The sequence below is a fragment of the Diabrotica virgifera genome, chromosome 3 (assembly GCF_917563875.1).
Source record: "Diabrotica virgifera virgifera chromosome 3, PGI_DIABVI_V3a".
NCBI classification, from domain to species: domain Eukaryota; kingdom Metazoa; phylum Arthropoda; class Insecta; order Coleoptera; family Chrysomelidae; genus Diabrotica; species Diabrotica virgifera.
The window spans coordinates 9,644,523-9,664,914 of NC_065445.1; the positions used below are offsets into that span (position 1 = coordinate 9,644,523).

The window sequence follows — 20,392 nt, forward strand, 5'->3', positions numbered from 1 at the left end:
ACCCTTTCAAATGAGCTATCACATGACCATTCTCATTTAAAAAAATCATCGATTACGTCATCGTGCCCAGATGGATGACGTCACTAGTATGATATATATGCCAAAAAATCTGAATCTAAAAATAAAAATCGACCCGTTTCAGGATTTTTCATTAATGTCGCTGGTTTACGAAATAATGAATTTATGCGTTACTTTATGGACGCACTGTATATGCAATCTTAAGATTCGATTTTAGCAATAAAATAGCTGGTAAATAATTTTTCCCAAAAATGGCATTTTTTCGACAATTTTCCCAGACTATCAACAAGTTCCAATAAACGGGAGCGCCAACCCAAATTCTGAGCAGTCTCAACATGATAAGGTTAATATCACCAGTTGTAACTAATATCGAATGGCGGTGTCGAAATGAAATTCCGACTGTCGAAATGAATTAGAATCAGGCCCCAGAAACCGAAAAGAAGAAGAAGAGGTTTGAATCTGACGTTTAAAGATTGTCAAGGTTAGTGTTGTCAACTAGACAGATGATTCATATCTAATAATAAAGCAATAAAAAGTTAATTTTTTGTAGTTTTAGGGTGGTTTTAGCTAATAAACTCATTTTCAAATATGTTTTCAAGCGGTCCTAATTACCCAAAACTCAAAACAAACCTTAGATTATCAATATCAAGATTAAAATTGCTCCAGAAAAAGAAATCAGAGTTAACGGAGAAGTCCAGAAAAGAAATCGCAGACTACATAGTAGCAGGGAAGATCGAAAGGGCCAAGATCAGAGTAGAATACATCATCAGGTAATACATTTTGCCCGTTTAATAAAAATTTGCTCGCATTATACACTTAGTGGTGCTACAATTAGTAACTACATTAACTTTTAGGGAAGATTATCTTGTAGAAGCTTTAGAAGTAGTTGAAATGTACTGTGATTTGCTGCTGGCAAGATTCGGACTTATTTCAAACATGAAAGAATTGGATGATGGAATAGCTGAAGCTGTATCAAGTCTTATTTGGGTGGCTCCACGGCTTATGTCAGATGTACAGGTAGATATCAATTATAATGTATTGATATAAACAAGGTCATAATTTCCATAATTAAACTTGGGTTGTTGGATTAATGGTTCAATTTAGTACTAAAAGGTTAAATATCAATTCCTTGTGCATGAGACATGGATGTACTTATTAGTATAAGCCTTTATCAAGGTTAGAGTAATAAAGATATAATAAAGATTTCATAATATCACCTATTAATATTACTCATAGATAAAAGTGTTAGTAGGATTGGGTAGAATGCAATCTTATTCTTTTCAAAAAATATGTCACATATTTCAGTGTCACCTGGTTAATTGGAAGGGTACTATAATCTAGCCTCCACGCTAGGTATAGTATTTCTCATGATCATCTTTCAGTGCGTCACAGTTTTTCGATTTCTTTCTAACGCATTAAATTGTATGTGACAGAAAAAAAGGCACGTCGGTGATTACATTTCGTCGGTGACATTTTTATAACATTTATTCTAGTTATTCTAGTTGTCGATAGATGGCGCCATAATAAAAAAATATTTTTTTTTAATTAGATAATAATATTACAAATATAATCTGTATAATTTATAAGACTATACAAATCAAAGAAAATGCCATTTTATAAATGCAAGAAATACATTTGATTTGTTTTTATTCCAAATTGAAAATAAAATGTGACAACTGTCAGATTTAACTAAAATGTCATGTTAGAATAAATGTCATAAATGTGTATTATCACGGACTTACGCTTTTTCCTATCATTTGTTACGCACTGAAAAATGATCATGAAAAGGACAATACATATACTCCATACGGTACTTCCAAAATGTAATGGGGCATTTGGACGACCACAGGGACTGGACAGCTGAGTAAGCTACAGTGTTTAGACGACACCGCTGGAGTCAGCTGCTCAGAGATTTACTAAGCTTTCCCTATCAGCGCTGGATACAACCACTCAGCAGATTACTGCTGACAGTCATCTGCTGTGGTCGTCCGAATGCAACCAATATTTTATTCAAGTGGACAATAAAGGTAAAACACAAATAACTTTTGTTTCTTAATTATTTATTTATATAATGTGACATTTTACATAGAAATATGAGTATTAATTTGGATTAAGTATATGTTTACTTGTTGAACTTTTCCACTGTCTTCACACAACAGCTGATTGGAACCATTAGCTAATCATTTGACATTTAATTTTTCAAAAACCAAATTAATTTCTTCTAAGAATGATCTAAACATTACTCTGGGTAATGAAGGCATTTGTTCTGACACTGTTAACAAATTTTTAGGTCTCCATATTGACAATAAACTTAAGTTTGAGCAACACACTGTATATTTAAGCAAAAAGATATCATCGGGTTGCTTTGCTGTCAAATCAGTTGCACACCATTTGGATTTCAAGATTGCAAAAAGTGTTTATGTGGCCCTGATTGAATCTAATTTGAGATACGGTATTGCCTTTTGGGGTAGCTGTTCTCTTCATCATTTCAGTAGAATCTTTATGCTACAAAAGAGATCACTTAGATATTTATGCAAGGTCAAGTTTGGTACATCATGCAGGCCTCTGTTCCGGAAACATGGTATCTTGACACTTCCTTGCATATATATTGTTGAATTAGCGTGCTTAATTTTTAAAAAATATAAAGAGGATATTCGAACAAATTCCCTTTATAACACTCATCTAACTTACGTTATTCCACTTCCAATTCCCTCTTCTACACTAATTAAAAAATCATTTATTTACACTGGAAAGAAAGTTTTTAATCATCTACCACTCAATATAAGATCCTCAAGCAATATTTTTGTATTCCGAAGAGCAAGCAAGAAGTTTTTATTATCTAAGTGTTACTATAGTATCAAGGAATTTTTTGAGGACAGTTGCGCTAATTGATGGCTTTTTTATTATGGAAGTTTTATAGTTAGTATTTTAATGTATCTTGTACTGTGTTTGTACTATACCACATTGTGTTTTATAAATGTTAACTCATTTTTAGAAACAATAAATTTTCTCTCTCTCTCTCTCATTAGACCTAACAACAAAACGTTAAATAAAATGTGTATTTTAAACCCGTTGGATAAACAGTACAATCAGAAAATCTCTACCTTACAATCAGAAAAACTTACCTTTAACTTTAAAAAGGTACTCGATTACAAAATAACAAAAATATCAAAAAACACGACTGAATAATATTATTCTTTTTATGGTGACACAAACAAACACAAAATAATACTGACCATAATAATGTGCCATAATGATAATGACTGAACACGGACGCCTCGCACAAATTGGAAGGAAACTAAATACGATTACATTTTTTTTATTAGTGTGCGTGGGGCATGATATTACCAAACATAAATTTTAATTGTATTAAAGTTTTACAACAGATTTTACCTAGTGTTCACATTTAATCATCCGTTTATCTATCCAATTACAACTCCTTCAAGTTTTAATGACTCTTAAAAGGAATTTAAGCTTAGAAAACTTAATCAATCAGATAACTTATAGTTGAGGCCATGAGAGCCAGAGTGGCCTAACTGATTTTAACATTATTTATTTATTTATTTATTTATTTATGTATTTATTTACGGGTTTCCCAATTTAAAAAAAAAATATACATATATAAACAATAAGTAGAAGTAAAAGTAGTATTAGTAAAGTCCAGTAAAACAGTAAAAAACTAAAAATAAAATTAAATGAATTAAATGAAAGTGTGACAGCATAAAACTGTAGTAAGTACATTACAATAAAACTAAATTTAACATACACACAATCCACGTTATGCAGTGACAATACATAATAATATAATATAAACTGACATTAATCAACTAACTACAGACAATAAAAAATTAACACATTACATAATACAAAAACATTATCCATGGCAAAAATTAACAAATCCACTGATAATATAATATAAAATATTAAACATAAGTGCTGACCGGAAAAATTGATTTTAGTCGGTTTTTAAATACTCGACTGGAAAAAGAGAATAAATCGATGTCCAAATCATTCAGGCGACTTAAAGTTCTATCTATTGGTGAGTTAAGACCATAGTTTGTTGAATGATGAGGTACATGGAACAAGTTATTATTTCTCAGATTATGGTTTGGAATATTAAAGTTTATTAATTTTAATAAATCAGGACAATTGATTTCACTATTTAATAGTTTATAAATAAAAGCTAGATCATTTATAATTCTACGGTATTTTAAGGAGTGCAAATTGAGATCACTACGGATGATGGTATAGTTGTGGTTTAGTTCAGTAACATTATATCCCAATCTGTATGCTGCAAATCTTAAAAACTTATTTTGAACTCTCTCGAGACAAACAACATGAACATTATAAAATGGTGACCAGACAATAGAGGAGAATTCTAATATAGATATAACCAATGATGAGTAAACAGCCTTTATTGTATTAAGGGAAAGATCAGCACAACTGCGAAGTATATAACCCAGTACTTTTGAAGCCTTTGCTGTCACATAGTTAATGTGATCCACAAACGTTAAGTTTTCATCGAATATTACTCCTAAATCCTTTACTGTTTTAACATAAGAGAGCGCTTTACTGTCGATGACATATGATGATTGATATTTTTTTGCAACTTTGTGGAAGCTAATGAAATGACATTTATTAATGTTTAAAAAGAGTCTGTTTTTGTTACACCACTCAACTAAATTATTGAGATCGTTTTGAAGGAGACTACAATCTTCATGATCTTTGATAGATCTGTAAATCTTCAAATCATCAGTAAATAGCAAGTACTTAGAGTGATTAAAACATTCACCTATGTCGTTAATAAATAGATTGAACAGAAGGGGCGAGCAATGAGCACCTTGTGGAACTCCAGATTTTATTTGTATTGCATCTGACATAAATGAACCCAGTTTGACTTTTTGTGTGCGACCTATTAAATAGCTATCAAACCACTTTAAAAGCTGATCGCTGAAACCATATGCCTTAAGTTTATGTAGCAGTAAGTAGTGGTCAATCCTATCAAAGGCTTTTGAAAAGTCTGTGTATACACAATCTACCTGACATTTTCTTTCCAGATCTCTGATAATAAATGTTTCATAAGATAGTAAGTTTGTAGTTGTGGATTTCTTGTGCATAAAGCCATGTTGATAATTATTTATTAATTGTTGACAAGTAAAACTAATATGGTTATAAATCAACTTATCAAGTAGTTTAGGAATGGTCGATTGTTTAGATATACCTCTGTAATTTTCTATATTTTCTCTTTCGCCAGATTTAAAAATTGGAATTAAATGGCTAGTTTTCCATTTATCAGGAAGAATGCCTAATTTCAATGATAAGTTATATAGAACAAACAATGGTTGAGTTAGACTGTAAGCACAGTTTTTCAAGAAAAAATCGGGAAGACCATCCGGTCCAGCTGTTACATTATTAGAAAGTTTTGACAAACCGTCAAAAATAACTTCCGCTGTCAAAGAATCACACTTTATAGATGAATAATTATTAAATGTGTCATGATAACTTACATCCAGGGAAGAAACATAAACTTCAGAGAAGTAAACAGCAAAAAGTTCACTTATCTGATCACCATTCACAGCTTTTTTATCAGCTAGATACATATTATTAGGAACATCATATAGATTATTTTTTCGGCTAAAAAATCTCCAAAATGACCTGGGATCGGTATTAAAATTATTTTCAAGGTCTTTTTTGTAATTCACAAAACATTCTTTAGATAAAATATTACATTGACTACGTAACTTTGAAAATTCTATGTAATAACAGCGATTGCCAGTATTCTTGTAATTTTTGTGAGCTATTTTCTTTTGGATGATTAAATTTCTCAACTCAGCATTGAACCACTTTGGGAAAGTTGATACCTTACTTTTCTTTTTGGGCACAAAAAGATTTAATGCCATACTCAGAATATGATAGAAATTGTGTACTGCAGTATTTATGTCATTTAAATTTAAATACTTGTGCCAATTGATACATTACTTTACATAATCAAAGAAAATGATCAGAAGCTATCAATGTCCGACTGTTTTAGTAATTGTTTGTTGACCAATAATGATTCTTGGTCAACATAAAACTACTAAAACAATCGGACATTGTTAGTAATTGTAGCCAACGATGTCTGATTGTTTGAGTAATTGTATGTTGACCAATAATGATACTTGGTCAACATACAATTACTAAAACAATCTGACATTGATAGCTTCTGATCATTTTCTTTGATTATGTAAAGTAGTGTTAAAATCAGTTAGGCCACTCTGGCTCTCATGGCCTCAAATATCGTCTGTATAAGTTGGATACTTATAGAAGTTTGTCTTTTAGGAATTGAAAGTCATTGCTGATCTTTTGGCAACAAAATACGGTCCTCAATATGCGGAAGCCTGTAGAATAGAATCCGTCGAATCCATAAGTGCTAAGTTGAAGCACAAGTTGTCAATTCAAGCTCCCCCAAAACTTCTTGTTGAGAAATATATGATAGAAATAGCAAAATCGTATAATGTGCCTTATGAACCTGATGCACAGATTATGGCTACAGAGAAAGGTAACTTACGCACAACTTCCATAATTTTCTGGTACAACTCAGTTATTTGATTCTTTTAGGACACGATGCACTGTTAATCGACTTATCCACAAACAACTTGGGTGGTGGTGGTATGCCCCAACCTCCAGGATTTTTTGGCTACCCACAACCACCTCCGCTACCACAATTTGTAAATCCCATGCCGCCCCAACCATTTACTTACCCGGTAAGTGACAAAACAAATTAGCCCAGTCGTGATTGTATTTGACCTTGCATTACGAGCTGCCCCAAATTTTATTTTTCTAATCTTTAAGGGGGGTCAATAGTAGTGTAAATTTAAACTCTCGACAAAAGCCATTTTCAATTTCAACTTTTCGACAAAAATTATAAGAACTAAAATTGTTGAAAATGTGATTTTCTATAATTTCTTTTATTGCAATCTTTTTCATGCGGTCGTTATTTTCGTTTGGAGTTATGGTGGGAAATAGTGACAGTTAGAGCATAATTATTGAATTATCTTATTTAATATTAGTTTTACAACAAAAATGAAGAGAATCAAATTTTATACAATTTTGATTTCTTTGGTTTTTTGGTAAAATCAATGTATGGTAGTATGTATGTGGTAAAGGTGCGAGCGTAAGACATGATTGATTTTATAGCAATATTGTTTTTGTTCAATATCTACGCCATTTTCAACTTTTAGACAAAAATGGCCACAATTAAAATTGTTCCAAATATGATTTCCTACAATGTTTTTCGTGCGGTTGATATTTTCCGAGTCAAGCGGGAAAATAGTAAAAAGGGGTGGGGGAGAATAATTTTTGAATTGAATCTTGTCTCTGAGCTGCACCAAATTTTATAATTCTATCCTTTAAGGGAAGTTAATAGTAGTGTAAATTTAAAATCGCCACTGAATTCTGCTGTTGCGTTAGCTGCCATATTGATTTTAAAAGAGATCCCTTGTTGCTTAATATCTCCGCCATTTTCAACTTTTCGACAAAAATGGTAGGAACTAAAATTGTTGAAAATGCAATTTCCTACAATTTCTTTTCCACAGTTTTTTTTATGCAAATAGTGGAAGTGGAGGGGAAGCATGATTATTGAATTATCTTATTAACTATACAAGATAATTGTACATAAACAAAAATAAAGAGAATTAATTATATTTTATACAATTTTTGAAACTTCCAATAAAACACCAACCAAACTACATAAAATATATGAATAATAACTTAAATGCATTAAGTTCACTTAATTTTATGAACTAACAAGTTTATTTTTTATTTTATTTATCAACTGGCAATATTGGTTGAATTTGTCTGTCGATATTTTAAGTTTCATGTCAGCTAATATATTTTTTATATTTCAACAATTTTTTTTTAAATTGTGGACCCTGTTGAGAAGAATTTCCCCATTCCCACCCCCCTCGTAGATCCGCCACTAGTTCTCTCGAAAAATTGTAGGAAATCGCAATTGCAACAGTTTCAGTCCTTACACTGTTTGTCAAAAACTTGAAAATGGCTGAGATATTAAACAAAAACAATTGCTGTAAAACCATAGGGGGGCCTTACGCTCGCGCTTTTGAATGAAAGATCAAAATTATGTAAAATTTAATTCTCTCCATTTTTGTATAGGTACATTTTTGTCGTAAAACTAATAATAAACGAGATAATTCAATAATTTTGCTCTAACTGTGACTATTTTCCGCCATAACTCGGAAAATATAGACTGCACGAAAAAATTGTAATTAAAGAAATTATAGAAAATCACATTTTCAACAATTTTAGGTTGTATGCATTTTGTCGAAAAGTTGAAAATGGCGGAGATATTGAGCAAAAACGATTCTCGTTTAGAATCAAGATGGCGGCTAACGCAACGGCGGAATTCAGTCGAGATTTTAAATTTATAATTTATACTACTAAAGATTAGCAAAATAAAATTTGGGGCAGCTTGTAGTGCAAGGTTAGGCCTGTTATTCGTCTAACCCGACTGGACTAAATAAAATCGTTAAGATAAGGATTATCTTATGTTGTTTTGTAGGATCAGAAAGGTAAAGAACTCAATATCGGTCCAACAGCACCCCCTACACCTCCGTTTCCGTATAATATTCCACCAAATGGAGAAAAAGAAGTTAATACTGACATCGGGGTAAGTTTCTTCGGATTTTTAGTTTGATTTTGCGATGTATATTTGTAGACAATTTAAGTTTTCGATATTTTACAAATAAATAAAGTGGTCATTTTTTGTCGAAATTTTCCTACATCTTTAAGATGCAAACATTTTGCTTTTTATAAAGGGCTAAATATTTCAATATTCCATTTTATTTTAAGACAACAGTACCGTGGTCTAGTCAGCAGAGATTTGATCTCTAAAAATGGAACAAACAAGCTGAATTGTGCTAAAAGTGCCAATAAAGATGGAAAAAAGTTCGTTATTTCTACCCCCGGGCTTCCCCTTAGAACTCCTCCCCCAGGGGCGGGGGGACGGAAAACATCGATTACCAAGAACGAATTTTAAACAAGAAACCTAGCTGAGATAATTTTGAAGAGAAAAGTTTATTAGCACATTATGTATACAATCGTAAGAATCCAAATTTTATTTAAAAAATTGATTTTGTGCGCGCAACTGGCATTCAAAATCACCGGACACTTCAAGCTTTGTTTCTGAGAGAAGAGTTCATTCTACACAACAAGTGCTAATAAATATTTTTGTTCAAAATTGTCTCGGCTACATTTCTTGTTTGAAACATTTTTTTCTACGCCATACAGATTCGTGGGAAGTCATTGTCCCCCCTAGGAGTCGGGATTTTAAGGGGAAGCCCGAAGATAGGAGTTGCAAACTTTTTTGTATCTTTTTGGGGTTCCAAAATTGACATTGTAAGTTATGTGATTAAATATAAACGGTTTGCTAAGCTTGTAAGTAGCTTTTTTGAAAGCAGGGGAAACTATAATTATTGCTAAGTAGTGCTAATAAAACCGTAAACCCAAATATAACATATTTTTGTCCATTTACTTAAATTGTTTCAAAAATACATCAGTAATGCTTGGAGTATAGTAACTTCAGTTGTGGTGTATGCATTTTACATATTTGGTGTACAATTTTATTGTATGGTGTTTGAGGTGTACTTTTTACTCTTGTAGGAGGAATTACCAACTTACAGACATCTTTATCCAAATTTCGCTACTCCAAAGGTAATATTTAATATATTTTTGTTTTCTCTGGTGTGGGACTTGGGCCTTGATATTATACATAGTTTGTTGAGAGTTGTATCATAGTGCAGTCAGTGAGGGTATTTGGCGCCGAATTCCATCCTACTGCATCAATTTACTTGATATTTTCACAGTAAGTAGGGAATAGCTCAAGAAATATAGTCTACCCTATATCCTATCGCGCTTTTATTTTAAGGGTGGTTGCCACCCCTTGGAAAATTGTTTGGTCAAAATAACCACGGAAGTGGCTAGATAACCTAATTCTAAGCAAAAACTGTTTTATATATTTTTTTGAAAACTCAATACTTTTTGAGTTATTCGTGGTTGAAAATTTGTAATTTTCATTGAAAAATGACACCTTTTCGGACACGGTTTTGTGCGAATACCTTAAAAATTATGCATCTAACGAAAAAAACTATATAAAACATTTTTGTAGCTTATGAAAAATCAAAGAGATTCATTTCTTCATAAATCTTCCCGTTATAATACAAAAAGCGACATGGTAAATGAAAAAAGATTGTTTTTGTGCATGCTCAAATCGGTGTATTCAACTTAAAATAACAGAGAAACGGTCGATTTTATGGGTATAATGCTACGATAACCTTTGGTAATGCTTGAAAAGACCTTTAAAACGAGCACTGTTAAATGTCGATTACATTCAAACTAAGCGAGATATGGTGTAAAAAAATTGATGACTAATGTATTTTAAGGAAAAATGAGAAGTATATTTAACCCCTATTTAATCGACATTTAACAGTGCTCATTTTAAAGGTCCTTTCAAGCACTACAAAAGATATTTGTTGCATTATATCCTTAAAATCAACAACCATTTCTGTTATTTTAAGTTAAACACACCGATTTGAGCATGCACCAAAAAAATATCTTTTAAACTACCATATCTCTTTTTGTATTATAATTAGAAGATTTATGAAGAAACGAATCTCTTTGATTGTGCATAAGCTAGAAAAATGTTTTATATAGTTTTTTTCGTTAGATGCATAATTTTTAAGGTATTCACAAAAAACTGTCCGAAAAGGTGACATTTTTCAATGAAAATGGCAAATTTTTAAATAAGAATAACTCAAAAAGTAATGAGTTTTCAAAAAAAATTATAAAACAGTTTTTGTTTAGAATTAGGTTCCTCTAGCCACTCCCGTGGTTATTTTGACAAAAAAGATTCCAGCCCGGAGAAGGGGTGGGATCCACCCCCAAGATAAAAGCGCACATTGGAATAGGGTAGACTTTGAATTAGGAGATAAGTAGAGGCTATCCCCAAAATTTCATTAAAATCCATGCAGTAGAATAGAATTCGGAGGTATACATGATATCCTGTTTTTACTATCAATTACTGGCGTATCAGGGGTGTTAAATATTTTCCTCAGATCTGGGTAAAAACAAGGCGACATCCAGTCGAAAGCTCCATAAGAGTATGTATATTAAATAAGGGAAGGCTAAATTTTCACAGATTTGGGAAAAAATCACTGGAACAATTTATGATCTGGTCTGTACTTTTACGACCTTAAAAGGATTCTTTATGGAACAGTTTTTCTGGAGGATAATCCTTGATGTCTGTGTTAGTCAATTATTAGTGTACTGGGTGTACCAATACTACAGCGAGAAGTTTTTAAACCTTCATTACTTGAATAAATTGCGGTTTTCATTCTACTATTAACAAGCTTAATTTCAATTTTTTAACAAACTTCTACACGGCTATTCACTATGAAAAACCCTTCTTCTTCTTTTGGCTGCTACAATTGCAAACTCTTCTCTGTCTTCAGAAAAACCGTTCAGTATTCCTCGTTCTTTGAGGGACATTTGACGTACTGTCAAAAATAAGCCACTGGCTCCCTTTATATTGTCATACTTAACGTTTTAAATGATGAAGAAAGATTATTCCGAATTCACCCAATTTGTGTTATGTCGCATTATCAAATAATCCCCATATTTTCCAATGCTTTTGAACTAACAAACTTAGCACGTTTTTCATAAAGAAAAATTCTAGAAATTTCAAATTTTGTAGAGTGAGGAAAAGGACGATAATGCATCAGGAGACAATACGGAAAAAACAGATCAGGTAACGTTGGTGAATTGTTCAATGAATCTAATAAATTTTGATTGATTTCAGAAGTGCATGTTTGTATGTTACGTCTTAATGTGGAAAGAGTCTGGTAGAAAGAAGCAATTTTAACAGAAAATAATGTTAAAGAGCGCAGGCGCAAAATTTCGGCCCAATGATTTTTAAATGCATTCGTTTTTTCGAATCCTGAAGAAATTAATAAGTATTTTTGAAAAATTTAACGCAGAATGAAAGATCATATTATTACCGAGGGTCGAAAATCACTGAAAACTTCTATAATGTTTATTTTAATAAGTTACAGGAGTGAAAAAAGAGAGAAAATTGAGTGTGATTTTTAATTTCAAATACCTCATTCAAAAGAAACTTTTTGTTTATTCTAAGTGACTTTCGGCACTCGGTAATAATGTAATCTTTCATTCTGGTTTAAATTTTTCAAAAATATTTATTATTTCTTTCAGGATCCGAAAAAAATTAATGCATTTAAAAAGCATTGGGCCAAAATTTTGCGCCTACGCTCTTAAGTGATTTTTTAATATATTGATATAAATTACTAGTTTAAAACATTTCGATCTTTGTCTAAAACGTGTCCGTGTTAGCGTTTTTCATGAATTCTGAAAAAGTGCTGTGTTCTTGAAAGTGGACGACCTTTTTGAAAAACTTTTTATAGTTAAGTTTTTGATAGCAGCTAAAATGTTCTTGTAGTTTTTTTAAATATCAGCAACATTCAATAATCATCATGATGCTTGTTCTTTGACTACTTTTGTCTGGCAAATAAAGCAATTTTGCTTGGTTATACATAACACCACGTCATCATCATTTTTTCTGTCTTTATTCTGTTATCAGGTACAACACTAAGAATAGATAAGGACTAAGCACTGAGCCATGGTCAATCCTACTTACACGTGAAATTTCTCAGTCTCCCAGTCCTGTCCTAATTCTAGTTGTTACTCAAATCAATATGTATCTTTCACTTCTTATTCCTCAGCTTTTCCGTTTTCAGGGATCGATGTTCTTTACTCTTCTTAGTCACTAATTTCTGTCCATCTTCATTTCTTATTCATGTTCTTCATTCGCTGCCTATTGAAGAGGATGGAATTCGGCTAGGAACCATTTTGTTGAACAGCACCTGACTGAAGTAACCATATCACTCGCTGGCGCATGATGGGCAACGAGTGGGTTAAACTTTTCTCTCTCAAGTCTTCTGCCACACAGTCAATCCATATTCTCATCGGTTTGTAATGTCTTCCGATATCATTTACTCCGCTGCTATATTATGGAACTTCACTCAGTCGACCTAAAAATATTTTTGGGGAATTCTGAATGTATTCTGATGTTTGCTAGCACAACTGCAGAATTTCGACGACCGTACTGTTTCTAGACAAAATTGGAGAAAATTGCTTCTTGTTTTGTATGTAATTGTATTAAGATATTCTATAATATTTACATTTGAGTGGCCGTTTGCCAAAAGCTGATATGTCCATTTTCAATATTTTTTAGGAGAGCAAATTCAAATGTCCACGATGTCCATAAAATCGCAGTTTTAGAAATATCATATTTGGTTTTGAATTTATTGTTTATACAACTATTTATATGAGTTCACATATAAGCTAAAACTGTAATTTTACGGCCGTCATGGAAATTTGAATTTGCTCTCCCGAAAAGTACCAAAAATGCACATATCTGCTTTTGGCAAACGACCACTGATTTATATTATATACTTAATTACTATACTAAAAGCCATAGTTAGAATGCAGTGCGGGCAGCATAGGGCAATGTATTTCTTACCGGAGAACGGCCGACCATGTTGCCGGTTTGCCCCAAGCGTTGCATTAGGACCGGATTTAAGAATCATAGCACTGGAATATACGCGCACACAACAATATTGCCTACGGTTGTATACCACTGTGCCGACATGAGCGGCATCCATGCGCGCCGTAAGACTAACACTGCATTCTAACTCTGGTTTTTTACTTTAGAACATGTAATATTATATAGGAAGATCTCATGGTCCCCAGATGTTACTTATTTTCTCACAAATAAAATGTATGGAATAACGTAGTGATAGTATGTATATACTTTGAGAGTCATACATGCTAGCTTGGGCAGACAACTAATGAGTCTAAGCGAACGGCTCCACGGGCGAGAAATTGACGCTGGCAGTAGCAGTGAAGTGAACTTGAGGTTCCGCGGAACGGAATGGGAATGGCCGAACTGTACCGACTACAGGACTTGTGCGTAGTCGGTTCAGTTCGGCTGTTCCCATTCCGTTCCGCGGAACTTTAAGTTCATTTTGCTGCTACGGCTAGCGTCAATTTCTCGCCCGTGGAGCCGTAGGCTAATGAGCTAATTAAAACTTTTTCTTAAAATTATACACCACAGAATATACAAGCTATGCGAAGAGAGAATACAAGACACAGTTTGGATTCATGAAAGACGTAGGTACGAGAGATGCACTGTTTAGTCTACAGGTATTAGTCCAAAGATGCAGATATATGACTTGCAATATTGACACCTGGTTTGTGGACTACCAAAAAGCATTTGATACAGTTCAACACCGAAAGGGCCAAACATTCCCCCAGCCACACACAAAGGTTTGCTTTGTGTATGAGAGCATTATGATTATTAGATAGCTAATTGTGTGTGTGAAGAGAAAGAGAGAGATGGCATTAGACGAAGAATCTTTTTGCCACAGTATTAAATAGTTAATTGTAATAGAAAATGGAAATTTTTCAGTCCTATTCCTTAAGATTGCCAAGTGGCTCTAAGGCCTGTAGTGCTGTTATATATATATATATATATATATATATATATATATATATATATATATATATAACAGGTATATAATATTTGCTGAACAGTTAGGAAACAAGGCTGAAATATTGGGGTAGCAGCAATCTCAAAGAAAACTCTTTATAATAGTTCCAAGCTTTCGAAAATGTTTATTTTCAGCATCAGGGAAACTACAATCATAAATAGACAGTATTTAACAAATAGGCTAACTGAAATCAATAATAATTGCTATCTTTGTGTTACCAAAAATCCAGAACACCATAGTTTCATATTACATAAATATATATATATATATATATATATATATATATATATATTCCTTAAGACTAGATAGATTGGGGTAATGTAAATTTTATAGAATACTAAATACAAACTATAGTTTTGTTGGCTTGTTTGAGTTATGGGTGCATTTTGACTTTTTATTTATATTAAACTATTAATTTTAGGAGAATCCTAAAGACCTGAATCTAGATGTTAATTTAGAGGTATGAATTTGCACTAATACCGTTGTAAACTAACACTTTGTACACATTTTCCATTTCGAAATAATCGCTAATAACTAACCTACGTAGTTAAATATTTGCTGTTCATATTTTCAGATATCTTTCAGAGCAATTGTTTAATAATATGTAGATTCAGAATTTTCTATTATTGACTGAGTTCGGGGTGGTTTCAACCCTATAGGTGTTAAACTGTTTATTTCTTTGTCTCCATCAACTTGTTGGAATTTTTGACGGGTGTGGTTGGTTTTTATTGACGTAGTTTGATCATAATCAACTATTTTTAATGGAAAATAAGCCACAATTTTACCAAAAAAATGATTTTATTAACGTTTCGAAGCCCAAATCGGGTTTCGTTGTCAAAATACAAAATGCTACTAAAATAAACAAAAATGTTGTTGCTAAGTAAAAAAATTCTTCTAATAATTTATTTAATCTGACTCATTTATATTGGCAATTCAGACGTATATTATACATTTTAAAGTAGAAGACTTTAAAATGATATCGCCAATATTTATGAGTTGCGTTCCTGGAACGACTTTACTAAAAGATAGTTCATTCGATTACATGAAATCAATCCCAACTCAAGAATATCCGTCACAAAAGAATCATAGCATGTGATCTGTCTTTAAAAGGACAACCAAATGCAACGATGACAGTAAAATTCTCGCGTTAGAGATTCCATAGTAAATCACATAAATATCATTTTAAAGTCTTCTACTTTAAAATGTATAATATACGTCTGAATTGCCAATATAAATGAGTCAGATTAAATAAATTATTAGAAGAATTTTTTTTACTTAGCAACAACATTTTTGTTTATTTTAGTAGTATTTTGTATTTTGACAACGAAACCTGATTTGGGCTTCGAAACGTTAGTAAAATTGTGGCTTATTTCCCATTAAAAATAGTTGATTATAAAAATGCCACAAGGAAATAGCTTCAGTACTTTGTTCATTATCCTACAACCAAATGCAATAATATAACAAGCCACGTCATAAGCCACTACATTAATCTTGAATGGTAATAATGTGACAAGCCACATTTAGAAAAAAATTACATATCACTGGATTTTCACTACTTGTGTCACTTCTAGATTGTACATAGTCAGGGTCACGGTCACTATCATCGAATGTCAAGTCAACTTTGCTATTTTTCTTTCTAGAATAGTCAGAACTCAATAATTACCCGAAACGCTTCCTCCCATGTTCGCGATTTTGATGTGGCTTGTCATTCTGTCGAGTAGATACTAGAACTAGGCCTATGCAATAGTGTGACCATAGATTTATCGGGCCATCTATTAATGAAGGGCTGAGATAATTTGTTAGTGGCTTGTTATACTATTACTTTAACCAATAATAACACTAACTCTTTTTGAACTCATGTGTGGCGCTTGTCATTGTTTCACATTAAGCTCTTCAATTCATCATCATCAATGGCGTTACAACTCTTTGTGAGTCTTTGCCGCGTTTACTATTGCCTTCCATTTTTGTGGGTCCTGTGCCACTACTTCCTATTGTTTCACTTTTAGTTCTACTATCGTAAAGAATACAGCCAATACTATATCTACAATGCTTCAATTTTTGTGTTCTACCTTCTAGAAGCTCGCAATGCCATATACTTCAGGTGATTTGTGCTCTGTCAGTTTTTTGGTCTTCTTTTGGGATGTTATCTTTCTCTATGTTGTTCTGAAGCTATTTCCTTGTGGCATTTTTATGATTAATTATTTATGTGGGAAATAAGCCACAATTAAAATGAAAAAAATAATTTTATTAACGTTTCAACGCCCAAATCGGGTGCCGTTGTCAAAATACAAAATATTACTGAATATTTTGTATTTTGACAACGGCACCCGATTTGGGCGTTGAAACGTTAATAAAATTATTTTTTTCATTTTAATTGTGGCTTATTTCCCACATAAATAATTAATTATCTTTCTCTGTTTCATCTTCCACGCCTTCCAGCTGTATTTCTGCTTCTTGGGAATCCATTTCATTTCTTATGTTTAGTTTCCCTTCAAAGTTTTCTGTCTCTCTTAGAAGTATATCATCCTGATTGCCAATGATTTCTCCTTCACTGTTTCTGCCGCGATTGATAATCTTCGTGTGAATGTTTCTATTCTGATAAACCCTGCTATACAATTTCCACGTTTTTTTTTTCTGTTTGACTGCTCTAGTCCCTACAGTTGGTGTTCTTGCTTTATTTTTCTTGTCTTAGCAGCCTATAGTCTTTCTCTACTTTTCTGGTCCTTTGCTCTTGAATATAGGTATGTTTGATTTTTTACTAATGCTCCTACTCCGTATCATACCAGTTTGACCTTATTGTCTCATTTTTTTAACTTGCCATCCCTTCTGTTAGTTTGTGTTCCAATATATTTCTACACTGCCTCCAATAGTTAACTACATCTTCATCTATATCACCTGTTCAGTCTTCTGCAAGAGTTTACCCAAATCTTTGAGGGTCTCATTATTCATTGATGTCATGTTGGAATCTAATTGTCAGAAACATCTCACAATTATAATACTTACACATTTTGTGCACTCCCATCATAGATCTTCACATATCGAACACAAATCTAAGCTTTATATCATTTGCAGAATAGCAACACTGCACCAAAACCTGCTCCAAGATCAAAGCTGAACGACAAAGTCTATGACCTACCAGAACTTCCATCAGTACCCAACATGGACCCGAGCCCCGAAAAAGACGACATCGACTTCGATGACCTGTCCAGAAGATTCAACGAGCTGAAGAAGAAACACTAACCGCTCACACATTTATCAAACCAATTATTTAACCAGCTCCGCGCTATGTGATACGCTTCCTACACTTCTTTGAGAAAATCACTATAGCATTCTAACTTTAATGAGTTATATAGTAGTTTGTAGCGGTGTTATATAAGAAGTTGAGCCGCATATATGCCGCTTTAAAGGCTCCCTAACTGAACCTTGTGTCAGTTATATATCCAATATATTTTGTACTATAGTTTTGTAAATTTGTTTTGGGACTGGAAGAGATTTAACTAGTATTAAAGGTTACGAATGTGTAACTAGTGGCAAAGTACAGGTTTTACAGGTTTAATTGATGTTTGTTAACTATAGATCTGCAAATATATTTTTTGAATTATTAATTTATGTTGAATAAAAATATAGTGAAGGGATACATGGCCTAGTCTAGTAGGACCTATGTGCGAAGTCACCTACTGTGTTTATACAAGAAACTTAATCTAAATATCTTTTTTGTCGTTAATATCTTATAAGGAGTGATTTGATAGTACTGTAGCTAGCGCATTTATAAAAACATTTCGTAAAACATAACACATTCTGTTTTAGTCAAAGACGGATGATTTGTAGTTTATGTGCAAGTGTTGCTGTGGTTATGGAGCCCACGTTACACTATGTTGTGACCTTGAGATCATACTATGACAAGAGCAGAAGTCAACAACACAAAGATAGAAATAGCACCACGTGAAACGAAGATAATAATACACATGTTTTACTTGTTTATATACAATCGCGACAGCCTTACTATGACATTACCAGAAATTGTTATCATAATAATTATTATTAATAACTGTTATCATAAGGTTTGCATTATATTTGCCGTTATGTCTATATTTATATTTTCCACTGAAAAAGTATTTCAAGCGCATCCAAAACATGAATTGCTCGATCATTCGCTTATGCCTTCTTTGTGAACAATTCTTTGACATTGAAATGTCACAATTAAGTTTTGTTAAATTGCTTGTTTCCATCAGTGTAATTTCTGTCACATGATCGCCATTCATCGACCATATCGCAGACTTGTTCTTGTAGATTCAGAGATCTTTTTATGTTAAAAGAGTATTAAAAGTTAAAATTCATAATTAACCTGGCAAACCTACAGCCAATATAATTGTTGGTCATTTTATAAACTTCAATTTTATCGATAAAACATTGTATATCTTATATTTTTAATATGTATATTTCTTGTAGCAAAATAAAAAAAATAACCAAAATATAATAAATATTTTATTTTACTGCTTACAATTATCAATAGATGATAGAGACTTAAGAATCATAATTCATATTAGAACCAAACTGGCAACATTACAGTGAACGACCAATTGGCAGAGGCAGTCTCCATAGATAGTGGAGTCCCTGTCCCCGGTATTATTTAATATATACAAGCCGACAAGCCAGTGCTGGCGCGTGACCTTGAGCGAAAATACACAGCGACAAATGCAGAATACGAGGTCAGCCGCCACCTTTCACTTGTCGCACTGTACTTTAATCCCATCAGAAACTTTTCGGAATCCTTTCTTGAATTTTATGAGAGTTTCGTAGGTCCCATAAACAAAATTTAACAGTAAATGAATTAGTGAGAAGAGGAGCCCAAATTTGAAGACAGATGAGCGAAAATATTTTATTCTTTTTTGTAAACTTTAAGATAAATTAATATAGTTTAATATAATCAAAATTTAAGCCCCACGCACCAGTTTTAGTACATGTGACAATCAACTTCAGTGAGAAACTGGGTTTATTTATGATGTCATTATTTGCTACAAATAAACTCTATTATTATTATACTCTGAATATATCTTCGATCAAGCGCTGCGAGAATTACAGGAAGGCATATTAGTCAACTGAGTGTGTCTAAACAACATCATAATATGCCGACAGCCCAGTAGTTTTTGCAGATAGCCTAGATTCTAGATGGTTTGCAAAGAATAATCTCGCGCGCATATCAGATATAAGTTAAGAACATGGACTTGATCTTAATACGAAAAAAAAAAAAAAAAACCAAGTAAGTACCGGGTGTCCCAATAAGAATAGCCCTCGGCCATATCTCCGGAACCGTTTATAGCAGTGGTTCCAAAAGTTTTTTAGTTCGCGGCGCACTTAATAAACTAGAATTTTTCCGCGGCGCCCTGAGTCAAAATATTGATTTAACGTCTAACTTTAACTGTAGTTAATACGGTCTCCGTTGCAGTTGATATGGTTAGGTTAATTTAATAATAATGAAACATACTTTAAATTCACAAACAATTTATTGAAAAAATAATTACAGTAATTAATGGGATAAATGAGCTTGTTCTTGTTCATTACACAACTTTTCAAATCTCGGAATCAAACTGGACACAGCTACCCTCATTTCTTGTTCCACGTTAATTTTCGCAGGGTATTTACTTTTTATTACAGCGACCGCCGAAAACCCAGCTTCGGACAAATAGGATGTTGCAAATGGAATTAAGGCTACGGCTCCACGGGCGAGAAATTGACGCTAGCAGTAGCCGTAAAAC

At 32.8% G+C, this 20,392-nt stretch overlaps 1 protein-coding gene across 8 annotated transcripts; it reads left to right on the top strand.

The window, feature by feature from the left end:
• Nucleotides 1–501: 501 nt before the first annotated feature.
• On the top strand, nucleotides 502–19,117 carry LOC114324494 (IST1 homolog). 8 transcript variants are annotated; one of them, XM_050646264.1, is made up of 9 exons: nucleotides 502–788; nucleotides 873–1,035; nucleotides 6,337–6,556; nucleotides 6,616–6,761; nucleotides 8,576–8,683; nucleotides 9,676–9,726; nucleotides 11,765–11,818; nucleotides 15,058–15,096; nucleotides 17,709–19,117. In XM_050646264.1, the coding sequence occupies exons 1-9, from the start codon at nucleotides 607–609 to the stop codon at nucleotides 17,874–17,876; spliced, it is 1,131 nt and encodes a 376-aa protein (XP_050502221.1). In that variant the 5' UTR covers nucleotides 502–606; the 3' UTR covers nucleotides 17,877–19,117. The 8 variants fall into 8 exon arrangements, with proteins under 8 accessions (XP_050502221.1, XP_028128153.1, XP_050502224.1 ...); XM_028272352.2 differs by lacking the exon at nucleotides 15,058–15,096; XM_050646267.1 differs by lacking the exon at nucleotides 11,765–11,818.
• The last annotated feature ends 1,275 nt before the right edge of the window (nucleotides 19,118–20,392 follow it).